This window comes from Trichomonas vaginalis, chromosome II (genome assembly GCF_026262505.1).
Source record: "Trichomonas vaginalis G3 chromosome II, whole genome shotgun sequence".
In the NCBI taxonomy this organism is placed as follows: domain Eukaryota; phylum Parabasalia; order Trichomonadida; family Trichomonadidae; genus Trichomonas; species Trichomonas vaginalis.
Window position 1 is genome coordinate 18,581,025 of NC_067204.1, and position 18,096 is coordinate 18,599,120.

General features: G+C 32.9%; 8 protein-coding genes and 3 pseudogenes across 11 annotated transcripts, besides 3 other annotated features; 5 read left to right on the forward strand and 6 right to left on the reverse strand.

Annotated features, from left to right (window-relative positions):
• Positions 1-295: 295 nt before the first annotated feature.
• Positions 296-1,331: a mobile genetic element.
• A 79-nt stretch (positions 1,332-1,410) lies between these two features.
• Positions 1,411-2,220, reverse strand: TVAGG3_0567150 (uncharacterized protein; the record flags this gene model as incomplete). The annotated part of the gene is made up of 1 exon (XM_001285113.2): positions 1,411-2,220. One exon carries the CDS (start codon positions 2,218-2,220, stop codon positions 1,411-1,413), a length of 810 nt encoding a protein of 269 aa, XP_001285114.2.
• A 1,022-nt stretch (positions 2,221-3,242) lies between these two features.
• Positions 3,243-4,733, forward strand: TVAGG3_0567160 (thioredoxin-like family; the record flags this gene model as incomplete). The annotated part of the gene is made up of 1 exon (XM_001303043.2): positions 3,249-4,676. One exon carries the CDS (start codon positions 3,249-3,251, stop codon positions 4,674-4,676), a length of 1,428 nt encoding a protein of 475 aa, XP_001303044.1.
• Positions 4,734-5,103: 370 nt separating this feature from the next.
• TVAGG3_0567170 (cyclin-dependent kinase inhibitor 2C-related family) lies at positions 5,104-5,424 on the reverse strand (the record flags this gene model as incomplete). The annotated part of the gene is made up of 1 exon (XM_001303042.1): positions 5,104-5,424. One exon carries the CDS (start codon positions 5,422-5,424, stop codon positions 5,104-5,106), a length of 321 nt encoding a protein of 106 aa, XP_001303043.1.
• Positions 5,425-5,430: 6 nt separating this feature from the next.
• TVAGG3_0567180 lies at positions 5,431-6,911 on the reverse strand (annotated as a pseudogene). Its single transcript has one exon. A coding segment is annotated over exon 1 (1,481 nt).
• Positions 6,912-7,280: 369 nt separating this feature from the next.
• TVAGG3_0567190 (cAMP-binding domain-like family) lies at positions 7,281-8,695 on the forward strand (the record flags this gene model as incomplete). Its single annotated transcript, XM_001303040.1, has 1 exon — positions 7,441-8,583. One exon carries the CDS (start codon positions 7,441-7,443, stop codon positions 8,581-8,583), a length of 1,143 nt encoding a protein of 380 aa, XP_001303041.1.
• Positions 8,696-9,013: 318 nt separating this feature from the next.
• Positions 9,014-11,348, reverse strand: TVAGG3_0567200 (asteroid protein family; the record flags this gene model as incomplete). The annotated part of the gene is made up of 1 exon (XM_001303039.2): positions 9,063-11,342. The coding sequence occupies one exon, from the start codon at positions 11,340-11,342 to the stop codon at positions 9,063-9,065; it is 2,280 nt and encodes a 759-aa protein (XP_001303040.1).
• Positions 11,349-11,964: 616 nt separating this feature from the next.
• TVAGG3_0567210 (armadillo (ARM) repeat-containing protein family) lies at positions 11,965-13,544 on the forward strand (the record flags this gene model as incomplete). Its single annotated transcript, XM_001303038.1, has 1 exon — positions 12,053-13,480. One exon carries the CDS (start codon positions 12,053-12,055, stop codon positions 13,478-13,480), a length of 1,428 nt encoding a protein of 475 aa, XP_001303039.1.
• A 206-nt stretch (positions 13,545-13,750) lies between these two features.
• Positions 13,751-14,617, forward strand: TVAGG3_0567220 (protein ubiquitination; the record flags this gene model as incomplete). Its single annotated transcript, XM_001303037.1, has 1 exon — positions 13,751-14,617. One exon carries the CDS (start codon positions 13,751-13,753, stop codon positions 14,615-14,617), a length of 867 nt encoding a protein of 288 aa, XP_001303038.1.
• Positions 14,618-14,641: 24 nt separating this feature from the next.
• Positions 14,642-15,944: a mobile genetic element.
• Positions 14,722-15,848, reverse strand: TVAGG3_0567240 (annotated as a pseudogene). Its single transcript has one exon. A coding segment is annotated over exon 1 (1,127 nt).
• Positions 15,945-16,002: 58 nt separating the features above from the next.
• Positions 16,003-16,686, forward strand: TVAGG3_0567250 (temperature-gated cation channel protein; the record flags this gene model as incomplete). Its single annotated transcript, XM_001303036.1, has 1 exon — positions 16,003-16,686. The coding sequence occupies one exon, from the start codon at positions 16,003-16,005 to the stop codon at positions 16,684-16,686; it is 684 nt and encodes a 227-aa protein (XP_001303037.1).
• A 148-nt stretch (positions 16,687-16,834) lies between these two features.
• Positions 16,835-18,096: part of a mobile genetic element that runs on past the window's edge.
• TVAGG3_0567270 lies at positions 16,915-18,041 on the reverse strand (annotated as a pseudogene). The gene has a single exon. A coding segment is annotated over exon 1 (1,127 nt).

Consider the following 18,096-nt stretch of genomic DNA (forward strand, 5'->3'; position numbering starts at 1 on the left):
ATTATCAAATAAAGATTATTTTAAATTGAATATGCATAAAAAATCTGTGATATGATATTTTGTGGTAGTGACTAATATCTATAGTTGAAATATAATATAAACTCGCCATAAATGCTGATTAGCATTCAAGAAATAAAAATTCAAATAATATATCTAAATAAATATTGGAACTATTTCTTGGGATCAGTAGATCATTGAAATCCCAAAAATATTGCCCATGAAATCAAACATTGGAAGCTCATCTTGATAGAGAACATATACAAAAAAATATTAGAGAGTTTTAAAAATTATTTAAGGGTGCACCCGTATGTACGTTTATTTGAGAGGAGGATTACCCTCTCAATTTTGAGGGATTCGTTAGTTTATTTTCTCGATGAATATGCAATAAAATTTGATTTTTACCTTATCAATATACTTCATATAATATACACATGTTCATGTAAAAACTTTTTTCCAAAATCCTCAGGAATTAAGGGATTTTTGAATTTTAAGAATTTTTATCGAATTTTTTCGAAAAAAAAATATTTTCAGAACAGCCTTAACGGCTAAGATTTAGGAACAATGTTAAGTATCAAAAAGAAAGGAGGTCTGATATAGACAACATATATCGTTGAAGGTTTGAAAAAATCTCTAATATTTGAGCCCAAAATTTCAAAATTTAATTTTTTGAAAAAAGAGCCACCCGTATGTACGTTTAGTTGAGAGGAGGAGGATTATATTTTGAAAGGGTGAAACATTATGAATATGTTAATTATATAATAATATGTATTATTATAAAAAAGAAAAAATAAAGCACGTTAAAATTTTTTTTCTTGATTTTTTACAAAATCTACTTAGAATTATGCAAAATATGACTAAATAATTATAAATTTCAAGTTAAATTTTAATTTTGATAAATAATTTAAATTTCAAAATATCAAGTTCAGTTCGACTATGTATGTAGTAATTCCTCAATAAAGTGCCAAAACCCTATTAAAATATATGAACATTTTCAACATTTTAATGTTTTTATTTAAAAATTTGATGGAATATGAGCTTCAAACAATTATTATGTAAATAAAAATAATTAAATATATGTATTTATTCGTATTACAACCGTAGTAAGTCGATTCTTCCTTTCTTCTACTGAGTTTTGAATTTGATTTCGAATTGTAAAGAGATTCAAAGGGAAAATACTAGCGGATAAAAACTACCTCCATGAAAGGGTCATAATGGAGTCAAGTTGTATTTTTTGATATTTTTTGCTTTTCGAGCCTAAATAGGTAGCCAAGATAATGCCTAAAAATAAGGTTCTGAATTCTGAAGTTTACATGATCCTCTCGTGTGCACCCTTAAACTGCGAGACAAAAGGCGTAAGTATTCAATTTTGAATAGTTTACATCATATTAGAAATATATTTGAAAACTCTAATTATTTCTTTCCGAATTTCAGCTTATATGGTGACTTATATCCATCAGTATGCTGAATTTGTTGTGTTTCACCAGATATGTCTGGTGTTTCCATGAATTCGAGGCCACTTTCAAGGTGTTCTTCAATATCTACGTCTGAAGGCTGAATACTATCATGAGCTCTTGGTCTTTGTGGTTGAGGTTTCGGTTGTGGCTCTGGAGGAGGAACGAAATTGTTTGAATTTTGAATATTTTGTTGTTGGCTTTCAAGTTCTTTTTGTTGTTGTTTATTGGACTCAATAAGAATTATTTTTGACTTGTAGACCTCTGAATCCATTAATATAACTTCTAAAGTTTTATTTTTTAGATTTAATTTTTCTTCTAATTCCAGCGTAGTTTGAATAACATCTTCTTCTGTTGGACTGCATTTTTTAAATGTAATCAATGATGAATGATCTGCGACTGGTTGAATGTCAGGAATCTTTTTAAGAATAGGTTTGAAATTATTGAGATAAAACTTAGTATCATCAAGCATTGTCATAGCGCGAAGATAGCTTAATGAGGCAATTAACTCATCTGACTTAGTTTTGGAATCAATGGAAGATATATCGTTTTTAACAACTTCAAGTTCGTTTTGAATCCTAGTATGTGTTTTAAGTTTCATTGTGTGCACCGTATAATTCTCTAAATCGCTAACTCGGCATGCTGGTTTTGATTTTGATAAATTATTTTTGATATTTGTTTCGATTTGATCGATCAAGCCCACATCAGAATCAAGACTTTTCTTGTTACCCGCTTCCCATGCTCTTATGATGTTCAAATATTCACTCATTATGGGAGACTCTAATGAATTATGAAGCATTTCAAAAAAATAATTTTATCAAAATAAAAGTATTAATAATATCGATTTAATTTAATATTTTACAATTCATAAAAGCATAAAAGATCGTAAAAAGTGACATATTCACCGGAAATTTTAAAAATTAGTAGCATGAATTATATTTCATTGAATGTGATATAGTGGCAGCTGCAATAAGTAAAAATCTGGGCCAAGAGTTCGTAAATGTTTCCAAAAAGTTTCCTTGATCAACCCAAAAGATCATAATAATAACACTTTGTATCATGTGCATTGATCTAATTGTTCGTTTTGTTACAACTTCCTTTATTATTTTATTGTTCCAACTCTAAAGGCATATGAAATATTAAATATAATTATATAAATTTTAATTTTTTGTCAAATTTATGCGCATATTTGTGAACTATGATAATAACCATATACAATTACCGATATTAAAATGCTAATTCTTATGTTTTTAAACCTAAAAATTTATATGATCAAATAAATTCAACAAAAAATCCGTAACAGTTAACATGTTTTTTCAATTTCTCGATTATTTTTGGATATTTCGAGATATAGAATACACTAGTATTCAAGAAAATATGATTTTCTATCTATTAAATTCTTAGAATAATATAAATCGAAGAAATAATTTTTTTATCTATTAATAATAGATATGATTTTCCATTAATATATAACTCATTATATCTATTAATAAACAATGAAACTTAATAAATGTCATATATCTAGTACAATAACACACATTTATGCAATTAATGATATTCTACCCTTTACAAAAGTCAGCACATGTACAAAAACGACATACTAAATACATCATCAATGATTACAGAAGAATCCATCTGAATTACCAATTTCAGTAATAAAATTTAGTTCGAGAATTTGATTACAATCATATTTGCACAGAAAGTTGTGATGTTACGTAATTTTGTATTTATTTCCATGATAATCAAATACAAAGATAAATATGAAATGAAATGACGATAGAAATTTCGTAACAAAAAATGCTTTCGATATTTCTAACATTATCTTTGTCAGAGTTTGTAGAAGTGCCTCTTGCTGGCTTAGCTACCACATTTGAACATCCACAAGCAGTTGTATTGTTTTATGGCGAAGATAAAATTGATAGCATTTTATCAACACTAAACTCAGCGTCACAGCCATACAAATATTTCTCATTTGTAAAGGTTAACTTATCAGGAGTTAAAGAAACACAACCATTTCCAATCAAAACTCTTCCATCTGTAGTTTTCGTATACAAAGGAAAATATGTCGGCACCCTTAATGATAAAATCGAAACAGAAACTGTTCGTTCATGCTTATCTCGTCTTGAAACATCCATTCTTTCACGTCCATACCAGCTTACTAACCCTCTTGAAGCGATTCAAGCTACAAAGAACTCAACATCATCCATAATCATCTTCTCCAAGGAAGATTCCTTCATCCGACGTTTCAGAATGATTCCTGAATACGATGTTACCATTCCTATCTATGTTGTTTCTAATGCAGAAACAGCTGCATCAGTAGGACTCGAAAAACTGAACAGTATCCTCATTACAAGAGCTATTGATGGAAAGTCTAAAATTTTCTCACAGAAAGAGCTCTACGATGAAAGCTCAAACACAATCGTTCAAAATTTCGTTAGACCATTTATCACTGTATGCCATTACGACGAACAAATTGGCAATGGACTTGATGGTTTCACCATTGCGGCCCTAGTTGAAGAAGGAAATCCACTCCAAAGGAACGAAGTTTCGGATAATTTCAAACAACTCTACGGAACGTTCAAAAGAACCATTAACTACCATATCGGCTACTACGGTGATTTAGATGCTCCAATCAAGCAATATAACATCGATAACTACTCAATTCCTACTTATATTCTTTATTATAAATATAAAGGAGAGAAAACACCAATTCTTTACTCCTGCTACGAAAGAAGCCCAGGAATGATCAGAAAATGGGTGAAATATACAATGAGCAGGCTTCCAGAAGATATTGAAAAATATAAATACAGAAATCAAATAGATTGGATCGGAGGAGCCGGTTACGCAGACCTTATTATAGGTAAGGCTGCTGATAACTTCATTCTTTTGTCCGATTGGTCGTTTGATAATTACGAAAATGTATTTGACATATATATGAAGCTTCTCGAGATCTTTATTGAACATAAAGATCTTAAGTTCCACTTCTACGATCCATTGGTCCGTCCAAGAGCTCATATGCCGGCAATCGAACCCGAAATCTCTACTTCTACGCTCAGATTCTATAAATCAGGTAGAGAATCTAAACATGTAGACATTAAACTCAATAAGGACTTCGAAACAATCCTCAGACAAGTGCTAAGACTCTTAGATAAGTCTATTAGCAGTAAGGAGGTACGTAAGAATATCGAGAAGTACATCGATCCAATGAAGAACCGCGCGATGTAAGAAACAAACATACAAATATTATATATTTCTTTTAAAAGATAAAATTTTTATGATCAATTTTTTTTTTTTTGAAAATGATAATCTCACTCATATAAATTTAATAATATTACTTTCTAATTAATACATTTTAATCGTAAAGAAGTAGATGAACCTCTTAAAAAAAATCTGGTCACATCAAAGATTCGTTGTTTTCCCCAATAGAAACTGCTGCCTATGAAAGACTAAAGAAAGCTGCTATTTCTCCTGAAGAAATGACGGCTTTTAAGAGTGAACACTTTAGTCACATTCTTATATGTCTCAAAAGAATATGAACTAATTATATATATATATCACATTAGAAATAAAAAAATTGAGAGATGGTATGTAAAATGTTTATTATTTATTTCTAATGAAATCCATATTCGAAAATATCAGAAAAAGATGCATATTATGTATGAACACTATTTGTTGCACCATGTGAAATAAGAAGTTCGGCTACTTCTGTATAATTATGGTCTACTGCAAGATGAAGAGGGGTTTTCCCATCATTATCTTTTTCATTGATATTTGCACCATGTGAAATAAGAAGTTCGACAATATCTTTATTATTTTGAATTGCTGAATAATGAAGAGCTGTTCTTCCAAAATAATCTATTTCATTGATATTTGCACCATGCGAAATAAGAAGCTTGGCTATTTCTTTACTATCATGAAATGCGGTATTAATAAGATCGGTTATTCCATCTTCACATCTTTCATTGGTATTCATACTTTTTTAAAAAAGAAGTTCAGATGTCTTTTGACTAATTCCTGTTGCAATATGAAGAGCGGTTTGTCCATGAATATTTATTTCATTAAGATTTGCACCGTGCGAAATAAGAAGTTCGGCTGTTTCTTTACTATTATTTTCTGCTGCCAGATGAAGAGCTGTCCTCATGTTATTATCTTTTTCATTGATATTTGCTCCATGTGAAATAAGAAGTTCTGTTATTTCTTTACTGTTATTCCATGCTGCATTATGAAGAGCGGTGTTGTCATAATCATCTTTTTCATTGACATTTGCACCATGTAAAATAAGAAGTTCTGCTATTTCTTTACTATTATATTCTGCTGCATCATGAAGTGGGGTTTGCCCATTAAATTTGTTCTTATTGATATTTGCACCATGTGTAATAAGAAGTTCGACTATTTCTTTACTATAATTCCACACTGCAACATAAAGAACTGTGTTTCCGAGACCATCTACCTTATTGATATTTGCGCCATGTAAAATAAGATTTTTGGCTGTTTCCACATTATTATAAGATGCTGCCTTATTAATAGCTTCAATTGTATCATTTTCATTGATATTTGCAAAATGTGAAAGGAGGTATTCACAAAATGATGGGATATCAAGCATCGCTGAATATTTAAAGACTTCCCTAATCCGAATATTTTGATCAACATAAATTAAAATTGATTCAAGATTATTATATTTTCCACAATATTCTAAATCAATCTCCAAATTGTATTCATTCATCAAGAATGTAACAAAATCAATGTTGTGTGAAATAATTGCATATCTCATGCACCATAGATTTTTTTTTGATATTTCAAACATTCACTCATGATCTCTTTGCTTCTTCCTAAAAATGACAATTCAAGACATCCTTCAGTAATTTCTGAGTTAAATTTCGTTCTTAAGAACTTGAAACAATCAACAGATCCGTAGTAGCAACATAATTCAAGTAATGAACATCCAGATAAAGCTGGATATAATCTGCTGCAAAGTTCTTGATCTTTATCAAATCCTTCTCTTTCTGTGAACGAAATGAATTTTTCTAAGTCATTATTCTTAATTGCTCTGTAAATTGTATCTTCTGTCAGAAAATCGAGTTTTTCTGTGATGATTTTTTCAAATCTAATATACTTGTTAAATCTTATGCCATATTCTTTATAAAACAGGTAATCTGAAACATCTTCAACATTGTTGGTCTCTTTTACATGATAATCATCAGATATCTGTTTGGCAAGAGATAAATATGCCTTTGCATAGCGATTATTAAGTGGAATAATATTTAAAATGTCTCTTACGATATTTGAAGGCAGATATTTCTTTGAATCAAGCAATTCTGTTTTGATCATGTTGTAAATCTTGTTTAAGTCTTCGTCATTTTCTGCTTTTAGATGATACAATGCATTAAATGAATCTATGTAGTATTTATACTTACTTCGTAATTCACTATATTTATCAGGACGAATGTCTTGATCAGACATGAAAAAAATTTACAAGTCCGAAATCGGTATTTTACCTTATCAAACATCTTTTTAATCAACTATGAGAAATAGTTGCATGTTAAACATGTTGAAAACAATGTCCATACACATTTTGGAAATAACATTCTTAAAAGAAATGTCGAAAAACAATCCAAATTTATATATATTTTATATAAAAGATATCTTATAAATAATATCTGTTTTTGCTCAAAATTTTTTGAAAATTGAAGATTTTTTAGATGTTTTCGAGTAAACGAATATGAATTTTGATGTGACATATAATATAAATGAATTTGATACAGAAGAAACATGATTTGGTTTTCCGCAATATAAAACTTTGTCACGTTTATTCAAAATTATAAGATCTAAATTACGCTCACAGAAGCTCACATTTCGTCCTAACTCACGTGAAGTATCGTTTACACCGCCAACAGTTTCAGATGTACGCTATGCATTAAAAATTGAACCAAACCAGAGAAATAACGAACAAAATCAAACAATTTTTCGATCTCTATTACTTAATCCAAAAATGGCATTCCTTATAGAATCAACAAAGGATCTTGAAAACCTAGCTAAACAAGCAACATATAAATTAATGAAAAGAGGAGACGTTTTATTTTATGAAGGAGACGATCCAGATGGATGGTTTTTAGGATTATCAGGTACAACAGATGTAATTATACGTTTATTTTTAGTAGCTGAAGATTGTTTATTTGATACTGATTCTACAGACTCAACGGAGTTTGCTCCATTAATGTCAAAGATGGATTTGGATATTCAGCATGATAAACTACAAAGAGTTAGAATTAATAACCCTGGTGAAGTTTTTGGATATCATTCCTTTATACCAGAAATTAGTGCAAAAAGATCTTCAACAATAGTTTGTTCATCAGAGTTTTCTGAATTAATCTGTTTCCCTACAAATCTTTTCGGTGAATATGCTTTAATTAAACAAAGAGATCTCTATCACAATCACTGTGATCTATTACATAGAGTTTTTCCACGATTAAAAGATGATCAAGTTGACCATTTAGCCCTTTTAGCTGAAATAATGAAAATCCCATCAAAGACAACGATTACTGCAGAAAAGTGCTATGGAAGATATATTTACATCATTAAGTCAAGATCTATTGCTAGATATAGAGTTGTTGATTTTTCAGACTTAAGTTTTAGAACAATTGATGCCCCATTTGAAAGTTTACAGTTACATTTTCCGGATGGATTACATCCTGTTCATACAGACAATTTAGTTGAAGGAAGTGTCTTTGTAGATCCTTCAGTTCACACTTTATATGATAATGAATTTAATATAAAAACAACATCTGATGTTGAATTGGTTGCCTTAGATATAGATTACTTCAAAATTATTGTTGGAGCATTTGAATTAGAACGTGTTCGCCAAGAAATTAAAAGTACATTAACTGATGAACAAGTTAAGAAGATTTGGTATGAATCAGAAAAGAAGAGACTATGGGATAAATTCAAGTCCAGAACAGCTAACGAAGCCAAAAGGGAACTTCAAGGAGATTTAGATTTTAAATCAGGTGCAACAATAGCGAGGAAGGCAAATGTACCGAACTCTATTCCTGCATTTCGTCCACGAGTTGTTAAATCATATGCTCCAACGCATTTAGCAAAAACAAAAGACTTCTCAGAACCAATGTGCTATTAAGCACATCAATAAATGAGAATGTAGAATTAATGTTCTGCTTTTATGAATCATATGAAGGAATTTGATAACAATATATTTATCTACCTTCAATTAATGGTATGTAGAATTTGATCTCTTCAATTAATAATATTCTTCACTTATATGTTTATTTTTGTTATAAATGATAATTAAGAAAATTAATTTTGAATTCTAATATCAGAAAAAGTAAGAGAAGCATCTTAAGTTGGAACATATTATTCTACCCAATGGGAAACAAGAAGTTCATGTGTTTCTGTATCATAATATCATGAACTTCTTGTAATCTGTTTAGTTGACTTTTGCACCATGTGAAATAAGCGGTTCGGCTGTTTCAATTTTTATTATGAGGTGCTGCAAAACGAAGAGTGGTTATTCTATTTTTAGTTTTTAAACAAAGAGGTTGTACAATTAAAAAAGAATCAGCTTTATAAAAAAAAGTAAAAAAAAGATGGCTATAAAAATTACCAATCGAAACCCTGTTGTTTTGTCTGAAGTTTTGCCTCGAGTTTTGACTCCTTGTTGAAGTTCTTAACTTCATTGAGGTTAACCTTTTCGACACGGCGTCTCTGTGGTCCCTTAGACTTCTGTGGCTTTGTTGCCTGCTTGACTTCTCTCTTTGCGCCCTTGTTAGCAGCAGCTGCAGCCATGAGGAAAGCCATTTCTTCATCCTCGTCCATCTCAGCCTTCTTCTTCTTCTCCTCAGCCTTAGCAGCTGGTGGTGGTGGCTGGTTGATGACTGGTGCTGGTGGTGCCTCGACTGGAGCGTCTTCCTCATCAGAGCTGTCCATGAGGTTAGCGAATGCAGACTTTGGAGCGACGATTGTTGCAACCTGTGGCTTGACTTCCTCGAAAGCAGCAGATCCGAGAGAACGTGGAACATGGCTGAATGCCTCGAACAATCCATCTGGGAATGGGTACAAGACTGTCTGGATGAACTCATGTAATCTTGTCTCTTCGAGTTCTCTGATCTTGGCTGGTTCCTGGTAGAATGGAGCGAACTTGTCACTGCCGATCATGCCTTCTGCGTCGTAGGCAGCAGCAAAGATCTGTCCATCAAAGAAACGATGTGGCTTGGCCTTGTCGTTCTTCTGTCCGAAGACCTGCTGGAGCCAGAGCATGTGCTGAAGGACAACTTCGTAGAGAGCGGCAACATGCAATCTTCTGAGCTTTGGCTTGAACTCTGGTGCCTTCTGTTCTCCGTTGTTCCACTGGCTGTATGGGAGCTGGATGAGGCAGAGTGCCTGGGCAGCGAGTGCGCGGAGTTCGAAGAGATCGATCGGAGGAGCACCGATAACGCCGGCATCCTTGAGCTTCTTGTTGTCCTCTGGTGTGCGTGTGTAGTTGGCCTGGTTCTCAGTGAAGCACTGTGCGATGAGGTATCTGAGGGAGAGAGCGAGGATCTTGAATGGCTCTGGGAGAGCGGAGACTGGATCATCCTTTGGATTTGGCTGCTTGGGGAACTTGGAGTGGGCAATCATGTAGAATGTCTTCTCAAGCTGTGGTTTCTTCATCTTGAGGATCTGGGAAAGCTCTGGAAGATCGGCTTCGGCTTGGACTGTTTCTGTGGAAACGGCTTCGTCTGTTGGGATGTGCTCGATAACTTCCTTGCGACCAAGGATGCCGTAGATGATCTGACGAAGTGGTAATGTGACCTTGGATGTCATGACTTCGTGCTTGTAGTCATCGACAACTGGCTCGTACCAGAAATCGTTGTTCTCGGAAATGCCGATTGTCCAGAGTGGAAGCTTGCCTTCGTCAACGAGTTTGCGGACTTCGGAATCTCCTTCTGGAAGAAGATCCTCGAGAGAGAAGTACTTGCGGGATTCGTCGATGACAGCCTTGAATTCGGCATCGTCAGCAATCAATTCCTTGATTGGGGAAGTGTTCTCGAGACCTTCGTATGTTTCAAGATTGAGCCAGTCAACGATGCCTTCGACAAGGGCGGCTGGATTGTTCTGGCGTGGCTTGATGCGGAGAAGTGTGTAGATGTTGTACTTCTGTGTGACGAATTTCTCTGTGAAATCATCACCAAGAAGGATTGCGAGATCGATAAGCTTCTTCTGGTCGTTGAGGCCAAGGATGTCGCAGACAGAAGCTGGTGTCATGTAGTAGCATTGCCAGATCTTGTTCTCATCGTTGAAGAATGAGTCGATTGGAATGTATTTGATGTGCTCGAAGATGACGTAGTCGGAGTTGTTGCCGATAACAGCATCAGCCTTGCCCTCCTTTAAGTAGTTGGCGATGAAGCGATAAACGCTGTTTCTTGTGTAAAGAACTGGGACATTGAGCTTAGCTGCTGTGATGGCGATCTCATCGAGCATGAATGGTGGAAGAACATCGAGAAGACCACGTGAAGAAGCGGCTGTCTTCTCAAGGAGTTGACGGACGCGGGAAACGCGGCGGATCTTGTCCTGAGCCTTGCCGTTCCACTTGGAGAGTGAGTTTTCTGTGACTGGGCCTGTGCCATCTGGAAGTGGAAGAACAATTGTGCATTGTGCTTTGAAATTGGCAAGAAGGTTGAAGAATTCTACGATTTTCTGTGCGTAGTTGTTGTAGTCACCACCATTTGCGAATTCCCATGAATGATCTTTGTCTTTTGGTGTCAAAATATAGTAAGCAAGGGACTGACCATCAATAACGAATGATGGTGTTTCGCCCTTCTTCTCAATATCATCGACCTTTCTTTGTGGTGATTTCTCGCTCTTATTTTGGTAAATACCTACGGTAAGACCACGAACCATTTTTTCAGTGTATCAACCAAAACCGCTTTTTCCATTCAATATTTATTGGCTGGGCAATTTCTTGACTCCTTATAGTGATTGGAACTTCATCTCGACTCACACATGAATAAGAAACACATTACTATCTTAGATATTCGGGCATGATAAGAAAAATATCTATTTTTCAGAATGATTTCAGATATTAATTTGAAATGCACATGATTGTTGTGATGCATTAATAGTTATAACATTAGCTCTCTATGTTGTGCGAATATGAACAGTTGAATGAGTGAAATTTATTAGTTTATTTATAAACTCATTTTCAAATGTAAAACATATGCTATTTATTTGAGACACAGTAAGGATAATTCACAATGATGTTGACACTTGTTTAATAGTCTATCGATCTCATTTATCTAATTATTCTTATGAGATATCATATGCAAATCTACTCAAAAAGTCTTATCTTTGGATATTATGGCAACATCTTAAACATCACAACATGATCTCATCTATTAAATTTGAATTCATAAACTAATGTAGATTTAGCATTGTAATTCGGAGTTTCTTCTGATTTTCTTATAGGAAATATTAGGAACCAGATTTTTTGACATATCAATCATTAAATTTTCATTGACCAATCTTTCTTTATGCTTGTTTCATTTTGAAGTTATATGCTATGATAATACCAATCAAGAAAATTCCAGATGAAACAAAAATAGCTCATTTTCATGGATGAAGAATATAAAGAAGAAACTGAACAAGTCTCTGTTTCTCAAAAATCGGTGAGTGAATACAAAATCGAAACAGATCTCGATAAAGCTAAATTAAATCTATTACATCAAACTATTTTAGCACAAAATTCAGCAATTGCCGAACAAGACACCAAAAAATTTACATTACTTACAGAAGAATTAGTTAATTTTGATTCTAAATATCTTAAATCCATTTCTCAGTTCATTTACGATCAAGATTACTTTAATAATTTAATATCCCTTATTTTAACAATTGAAGACCTTGACATCCTCAATCTCAGCTTAAAGACACTTAGAATCATTATTTTAAACGACCATGACTCTTTAGAACAAATTCCACTAAATGATTTGTTACCAAAGCTATCAGAAATACTCAAACTCGATTACAATGAATGCTCAGAAACTTGCTTATCTTTCATCAACACTCTCGCAGAAATTAATGAAGAATTGATTGAATTAACTTCAGATTTTGTTTCTCCTGAAATGCTTAATAATTTCATGCATTTATTTACAGGGGGAAGCCGTAAAGACTATTTCAAACGTCCACATGCTCTTTCGCGTCAAATTACGATTTTTCTAAATAATATCACGAAACTTGAACTTTCTGTTGAACAAGCTGACTTTATGATTGACATATGCAAAATAATAATTGAAAACGAATCGGGAGGAACGGATTTGGCTATAAATATTTTAATTAAATTATTTGGAAAGAATTTATTAACATTACCTGAATTCTTTGGGAAAGAATTTCATAAATCAATAGGAGATCTGATAGGTAATGCAGAACATGGCGAAATACTATCAATTTGCAATCTTTTTGAATGTTTAATTGAAAATGAATGGAATTGTGAGGATTTTCCATTAGAATTAACATTAGATGCTTTTGATAAGAATGAAAGTACTATTGCAAGGTGTACAATACTTGATTTATATGAAAAAGTCTTAAATGTTTGTGTATCATCAGTAATTGAAGACTTTATCAATACAAATGCAATTCTAACAGTTGCAAAACAGATAAAGGAGAATACAAACACAAATATTACTGGAAGACAGCCCTATTACGTTAAAAAAGAATTTAATATTTTGCAAAAAGCTGCTGATGTATTATTTATACTTTACGATAAGATGACATATGCTGATATAGTTAGAGAAACTAATGACGACGTTGTTCTTGCTTTAACAACACTTCTTGAGTATGATGATGAAAAATACACGTATGGGATACTTGTAACAACACTAAAAATACTCAAAGCATTCCAAAGCTGTGGACAACTTGATGATTTCCTTGTTAATATGTATTATAAATATGATGCAAGCGAATTATTTATTCATCTTGGCCAGGATTTGGAAGATGAAGATCTAATTGACTTATTTAACCAGGTAATGGATATGATACCTGAGTAATTTTATATTTTATTTGTTTTATTAAATAATATTTTGTTAAATTTAAATGATTTATAAACAATGATCAGCTCGTTTATGCTTTAATGATATCATTAATGTTAATTTCTATCATTTCAATAGAAACTCTCAAATTTTTGTTAAATTTTTTTTCAATGTTGAACAACATTTGAATGTAAAATAATCGTTAATTAGAGATTTTGGATTTTTAATATTTTTGGCACTTAGTGTTCAATAATCAAAATAATGCTTTCTATCATATTTTTTCAACTTATGAAACTGAGCCAAGCAACTGAACACTATAAAACACTTAAGAATAAGTATAAGGGATACATTGATACATGGGATTCAATATATAAATTGGATACAGATGAAATAGATTCAACAACAGGATTGTACCAAGAAATCAAGAACAACTTGATTGATACTGGATATTTTACACCAAAAGAGATGATTCGTCTGATTGGAGATATTTGCAAACAGAGTTTGCATTATCGTCATGGGTACATAGAGTTAATGAAGAGAATATCCGAAGGATATCAATGCAGTGACATTTATAATATCTCATTTCTTTCACAATATGATGATATTAAAATAAATACACCTGAATATGCAATAATGAATGATAACGAAGATGAATTATTGTATCACTTGAAAAGTAAGAGATTGAATCTCACTGAAATTCTAGAAAAATGTTGTTTAAGAGGAGCAGTTAATTGTTTCAAGTTATTACAAAAAGAATTTGACGTAGAAATCACAAAAGCATGTCTTGATGCTTCATTTATAGGGAACAATCGATACATCATTAATGAATGTTTGAAAGAAAATGTGCCTGATATGAAAACAACGAGAGCTGCAATTGCATCTCATAACTTCGGTAATTTATATATGTTGTTGAACGAATACAATGCAGCTATCAAATTGAAGGATTGTTACAAATACAAAAATCTTCATGCATTTATTTATCTTTTAGATAAATATGAAGTTTTCAACACTATGTTTCTATTATCTCCAAGTTTTCATATACCATCTCTTTATGAATATATGATTCAGAATGGTGCTGATATTAATTATGTGGATGAATACGGTGTAACGTGTCTTTTTTTGCAGTGGTTGAAAATCAAACAGATATTGCATTAAATTTGATTTTAAACGGATTGAATATAGGGTGTCCAAAGGTGTGTTTAGCACAAACCTGAATACTGCGAATAGAAATAAACAAGTTACATATATATAAAGTTTATTTAAATATAATCACCATTGGATTCAATCACGCGTTCGCAGCGATCGATCCAGGCTTGAAAGACACGCTTTAAATCATCATGAGAAAATTGCTCAAATTGCTCTCTTACAAAATTTTCAAGATCATCTGGACTCGCGAATTCGCGTCCTTCAGCTCTCTTTTTTAGCGTGCCGAATAAATAAAAGTCAGAGGGTGCAATATCAGGCGAATAAATTGGGTTTGGAACAACTTTGACATTGTTTTCCACCAAGTAATTCATTACCTTATGACTTTTGTGAACTCTTGAATTATCAAAATGAATTGCAAACTTTTGTTTTTGTTGTTTGGATTTCTCAAACTCATCAGAATTGATAATTTGAGTAAGAACATTGTCAATTAGATACTGAGCATTCATCGTATTAGGTTTTTGAAGAATATCAATTGCGATGATGCCATTCACGCCCCAAAAAACCGACAACATCATCATTGGTGTGTCAATTTTTTTCTTCGGGAATGTTTGCGGATTTTCATCCTTCGGGATCCACATGATTTTGGCTTCTGTTGCATATTGAAACCAAGACTCGTCCCCTGTTACTAAAAAGCGAAACTTCTTGGATTGATACGCACCCAATATAGAGAGGAGCTCTTTCGAAGATTGGACTCTAGATTTTTTTTGAACTGAATTAAGGTTGTGCGGAACCCAACGTGTATACGCTAGTTTGTAGTTCAAATAATTGTGCAGATAATAACTGACTGTTGTACGTGGTATCTTTGTCATCTCCTCTATCCTTCTGAGTGATGCTCTTGGGTCTTCATCTAGCGCTTGAAGAATTGCTTTGATTTTTCTTTGATCCGGCGATTTTTTGTCAATTTTTATGATGGGCGCCTTTTTGTTCATGAAGTGATACATCCTAACATGATACGTTACAGTGGAATAGCTAGGAGCATCCATACCGAAGCATTTTACCAATGTCTCGTAGATTTTTTTACAGTCTTTGCATTTTTTTGCAAGAGCGAGGATGTTTTCTTTATGATTCATTAAAAAATGAAAAAAATCCCGCCAAAATTTCCCGCGAAACCGCCTCTTGTCTCAAAATTCATTTTATATCCCGGCATGGCGCCAAAATACAACATACTCATCATATACATATATTCATATTTTTTATTATATATTTATAATCAGCATATATCTCCTTTAATAGTCTCATATAGAGCGCTGTGCTAAACGCACCTTTGGACACCCTATATTAATGCACTACATTTTAATGCATATGATATTATAATCAGGAAAAACAATATTTTTATGTTAGAGTTTCTTCTTTCACATGGTGCTAATGCCAACACCAGAGATAGAGAAGATGGCATCACATTACTTCATATCGCAAGCGAGTGTAATAATGTTGAAGCCGCTAATATTCTAATTTCACATGGTGCAAATATAAATGATAATAAAAACGATAGGAAATACACTCCTCTTATGGTTGCATGTATATTTGATTCTAAAGAAATTGCTAAACTTCTGATTTCAAATGGTGCAAACGTCAATATGCAAGATTATATAAGACGTTCTCCACTTCATGCTGCAGTATTATGTAATGATACAAAAGCAGAAGATGCAGAAGAAAAAAATTCGAAATTTAATCGAGACAACAAAGATTTGATTGAACTTCTACTTTCAAATGGTGCAGATGTCAATGCAAAGACTGTCGAAGGATATCCACCTCTTCATATGGCATCATATGCATCTAAACTTGAAATTGTTGAAATGTTAGTTTCTCATGGTGCCGAAATCAATACTTTAATAGGCAGAATTTCAGCCCTTGACATCGCTATTGGTCGCGAAAAGTCGGATTATGAGAAATTTCTCAAACGACGCAAAGCAGGAATGAAATGCCAAGTTTATCTTGATTCTTCACAAGAAGCAAAGAAAATACAGGCTTTTTTAATATTGCATGGAGGAAAAACTAATATTGGACATAAGAACTAAAAACTATATTTTGAAGCTTTTCCAAATAATAAGCTTGAAATCATATTCTTCGCATGTAAACCTTTAAGGGAATTGAAAGGTACAAATTCCAATTTATAATTTTAAAAGTGAAGATTATTTTTGCCTAAAAATACAAAATACGGAAATATAGGGTGTCCAAAGGTGTGTTTAGCACAAACCTGAATACTGCGAATAGAAATAAACAAGTTACATATATATAAAGTTTATTTAAATATAATCACCATTGGATTCAATCACGCGTTCGCAGCGATCGATCCAGGCTTGAAAGACACGCTTTAAATCATCATGAGAAAATTGCTCAAATTGCTCTCTTACAAAATTTTCAAGATCATCTGGACTCGCGAATTCGCGTCCTTCAACTCTCTTTTTTAGCGTGCCGAATAAATAAAAGTCAGAGGGTGCAATATCAGGTGAATAAATTGGGTTTGGAACAACTTTGACATTGTTTTCCACCAAGTAATTCATTACCTTATGACTTTTGTGAACTCTTGAATTATCAAAATGAATTGCAAACTTTTGTTTTTGTTGTTTGGATTTCTCAAACTCATCAGAATTGATAATTTGAGTAAGAACATTGTCAATTAGATACTGAGCATTCATCGTATTAGGTTTTTGAAGAATATCAATTGCGATGATGCCATTCACGCCCCAAAAAACCGACAACATCATCATTGGTGTGTCAATTTTTTTCTTCGGGAATGTTTGCGGATTTTCATCCTTCGGGATCCACATGATTTTGGCTTCTGTTGCATATTGAAACCAAGACTCGTCCCCTGTTACTAAAAAGCGAAACTTCTTGGATTGATACGCACCCAATATAGAGAGGAGCTCTTTCGAAGATTGGACTCTAGATTTTTTTTGAACTGAATTAAGGTTGTGCGGAACCCAACGTGTATACGCTAGTTTGTAGTTCAAATAATTGTGCAGATAATAACTGACTGTTGTACGTGGTATCTTTGTCATCTCCTCTATCCTTCTGAGTGATGCTCTTGGGTCTTCATCTAGCGCTTGAAGAATTGCTTTGATTTTTCTTTGATCCGGCGATTTTTTGTCAATTTTTATGATGGGCGCCTTTTTGTTCATGAAGTGATACATCCTAACATGATACGTTACAGTGGAATAGCTAGGAGCATCCATACCGAAGCATTTTACCAATGTCTCGTAGATTTTTTTACAGTCTTTGCATTTTTTTGCAAGAGCGAGGATGTTTTCTTTATGATTCATTAAAAAATGAAAAAAATCCCGCCAAAATTTCCCGCGAAACCGCCTCTTGTCTCAAAATTCATTTTATATCCCGGCATGGCGCCAAAATACAACATACTCATCATATACATATATTCATATTTTTTATTATATATTTATAATCAGCATATATCTCCTTTAATAGTC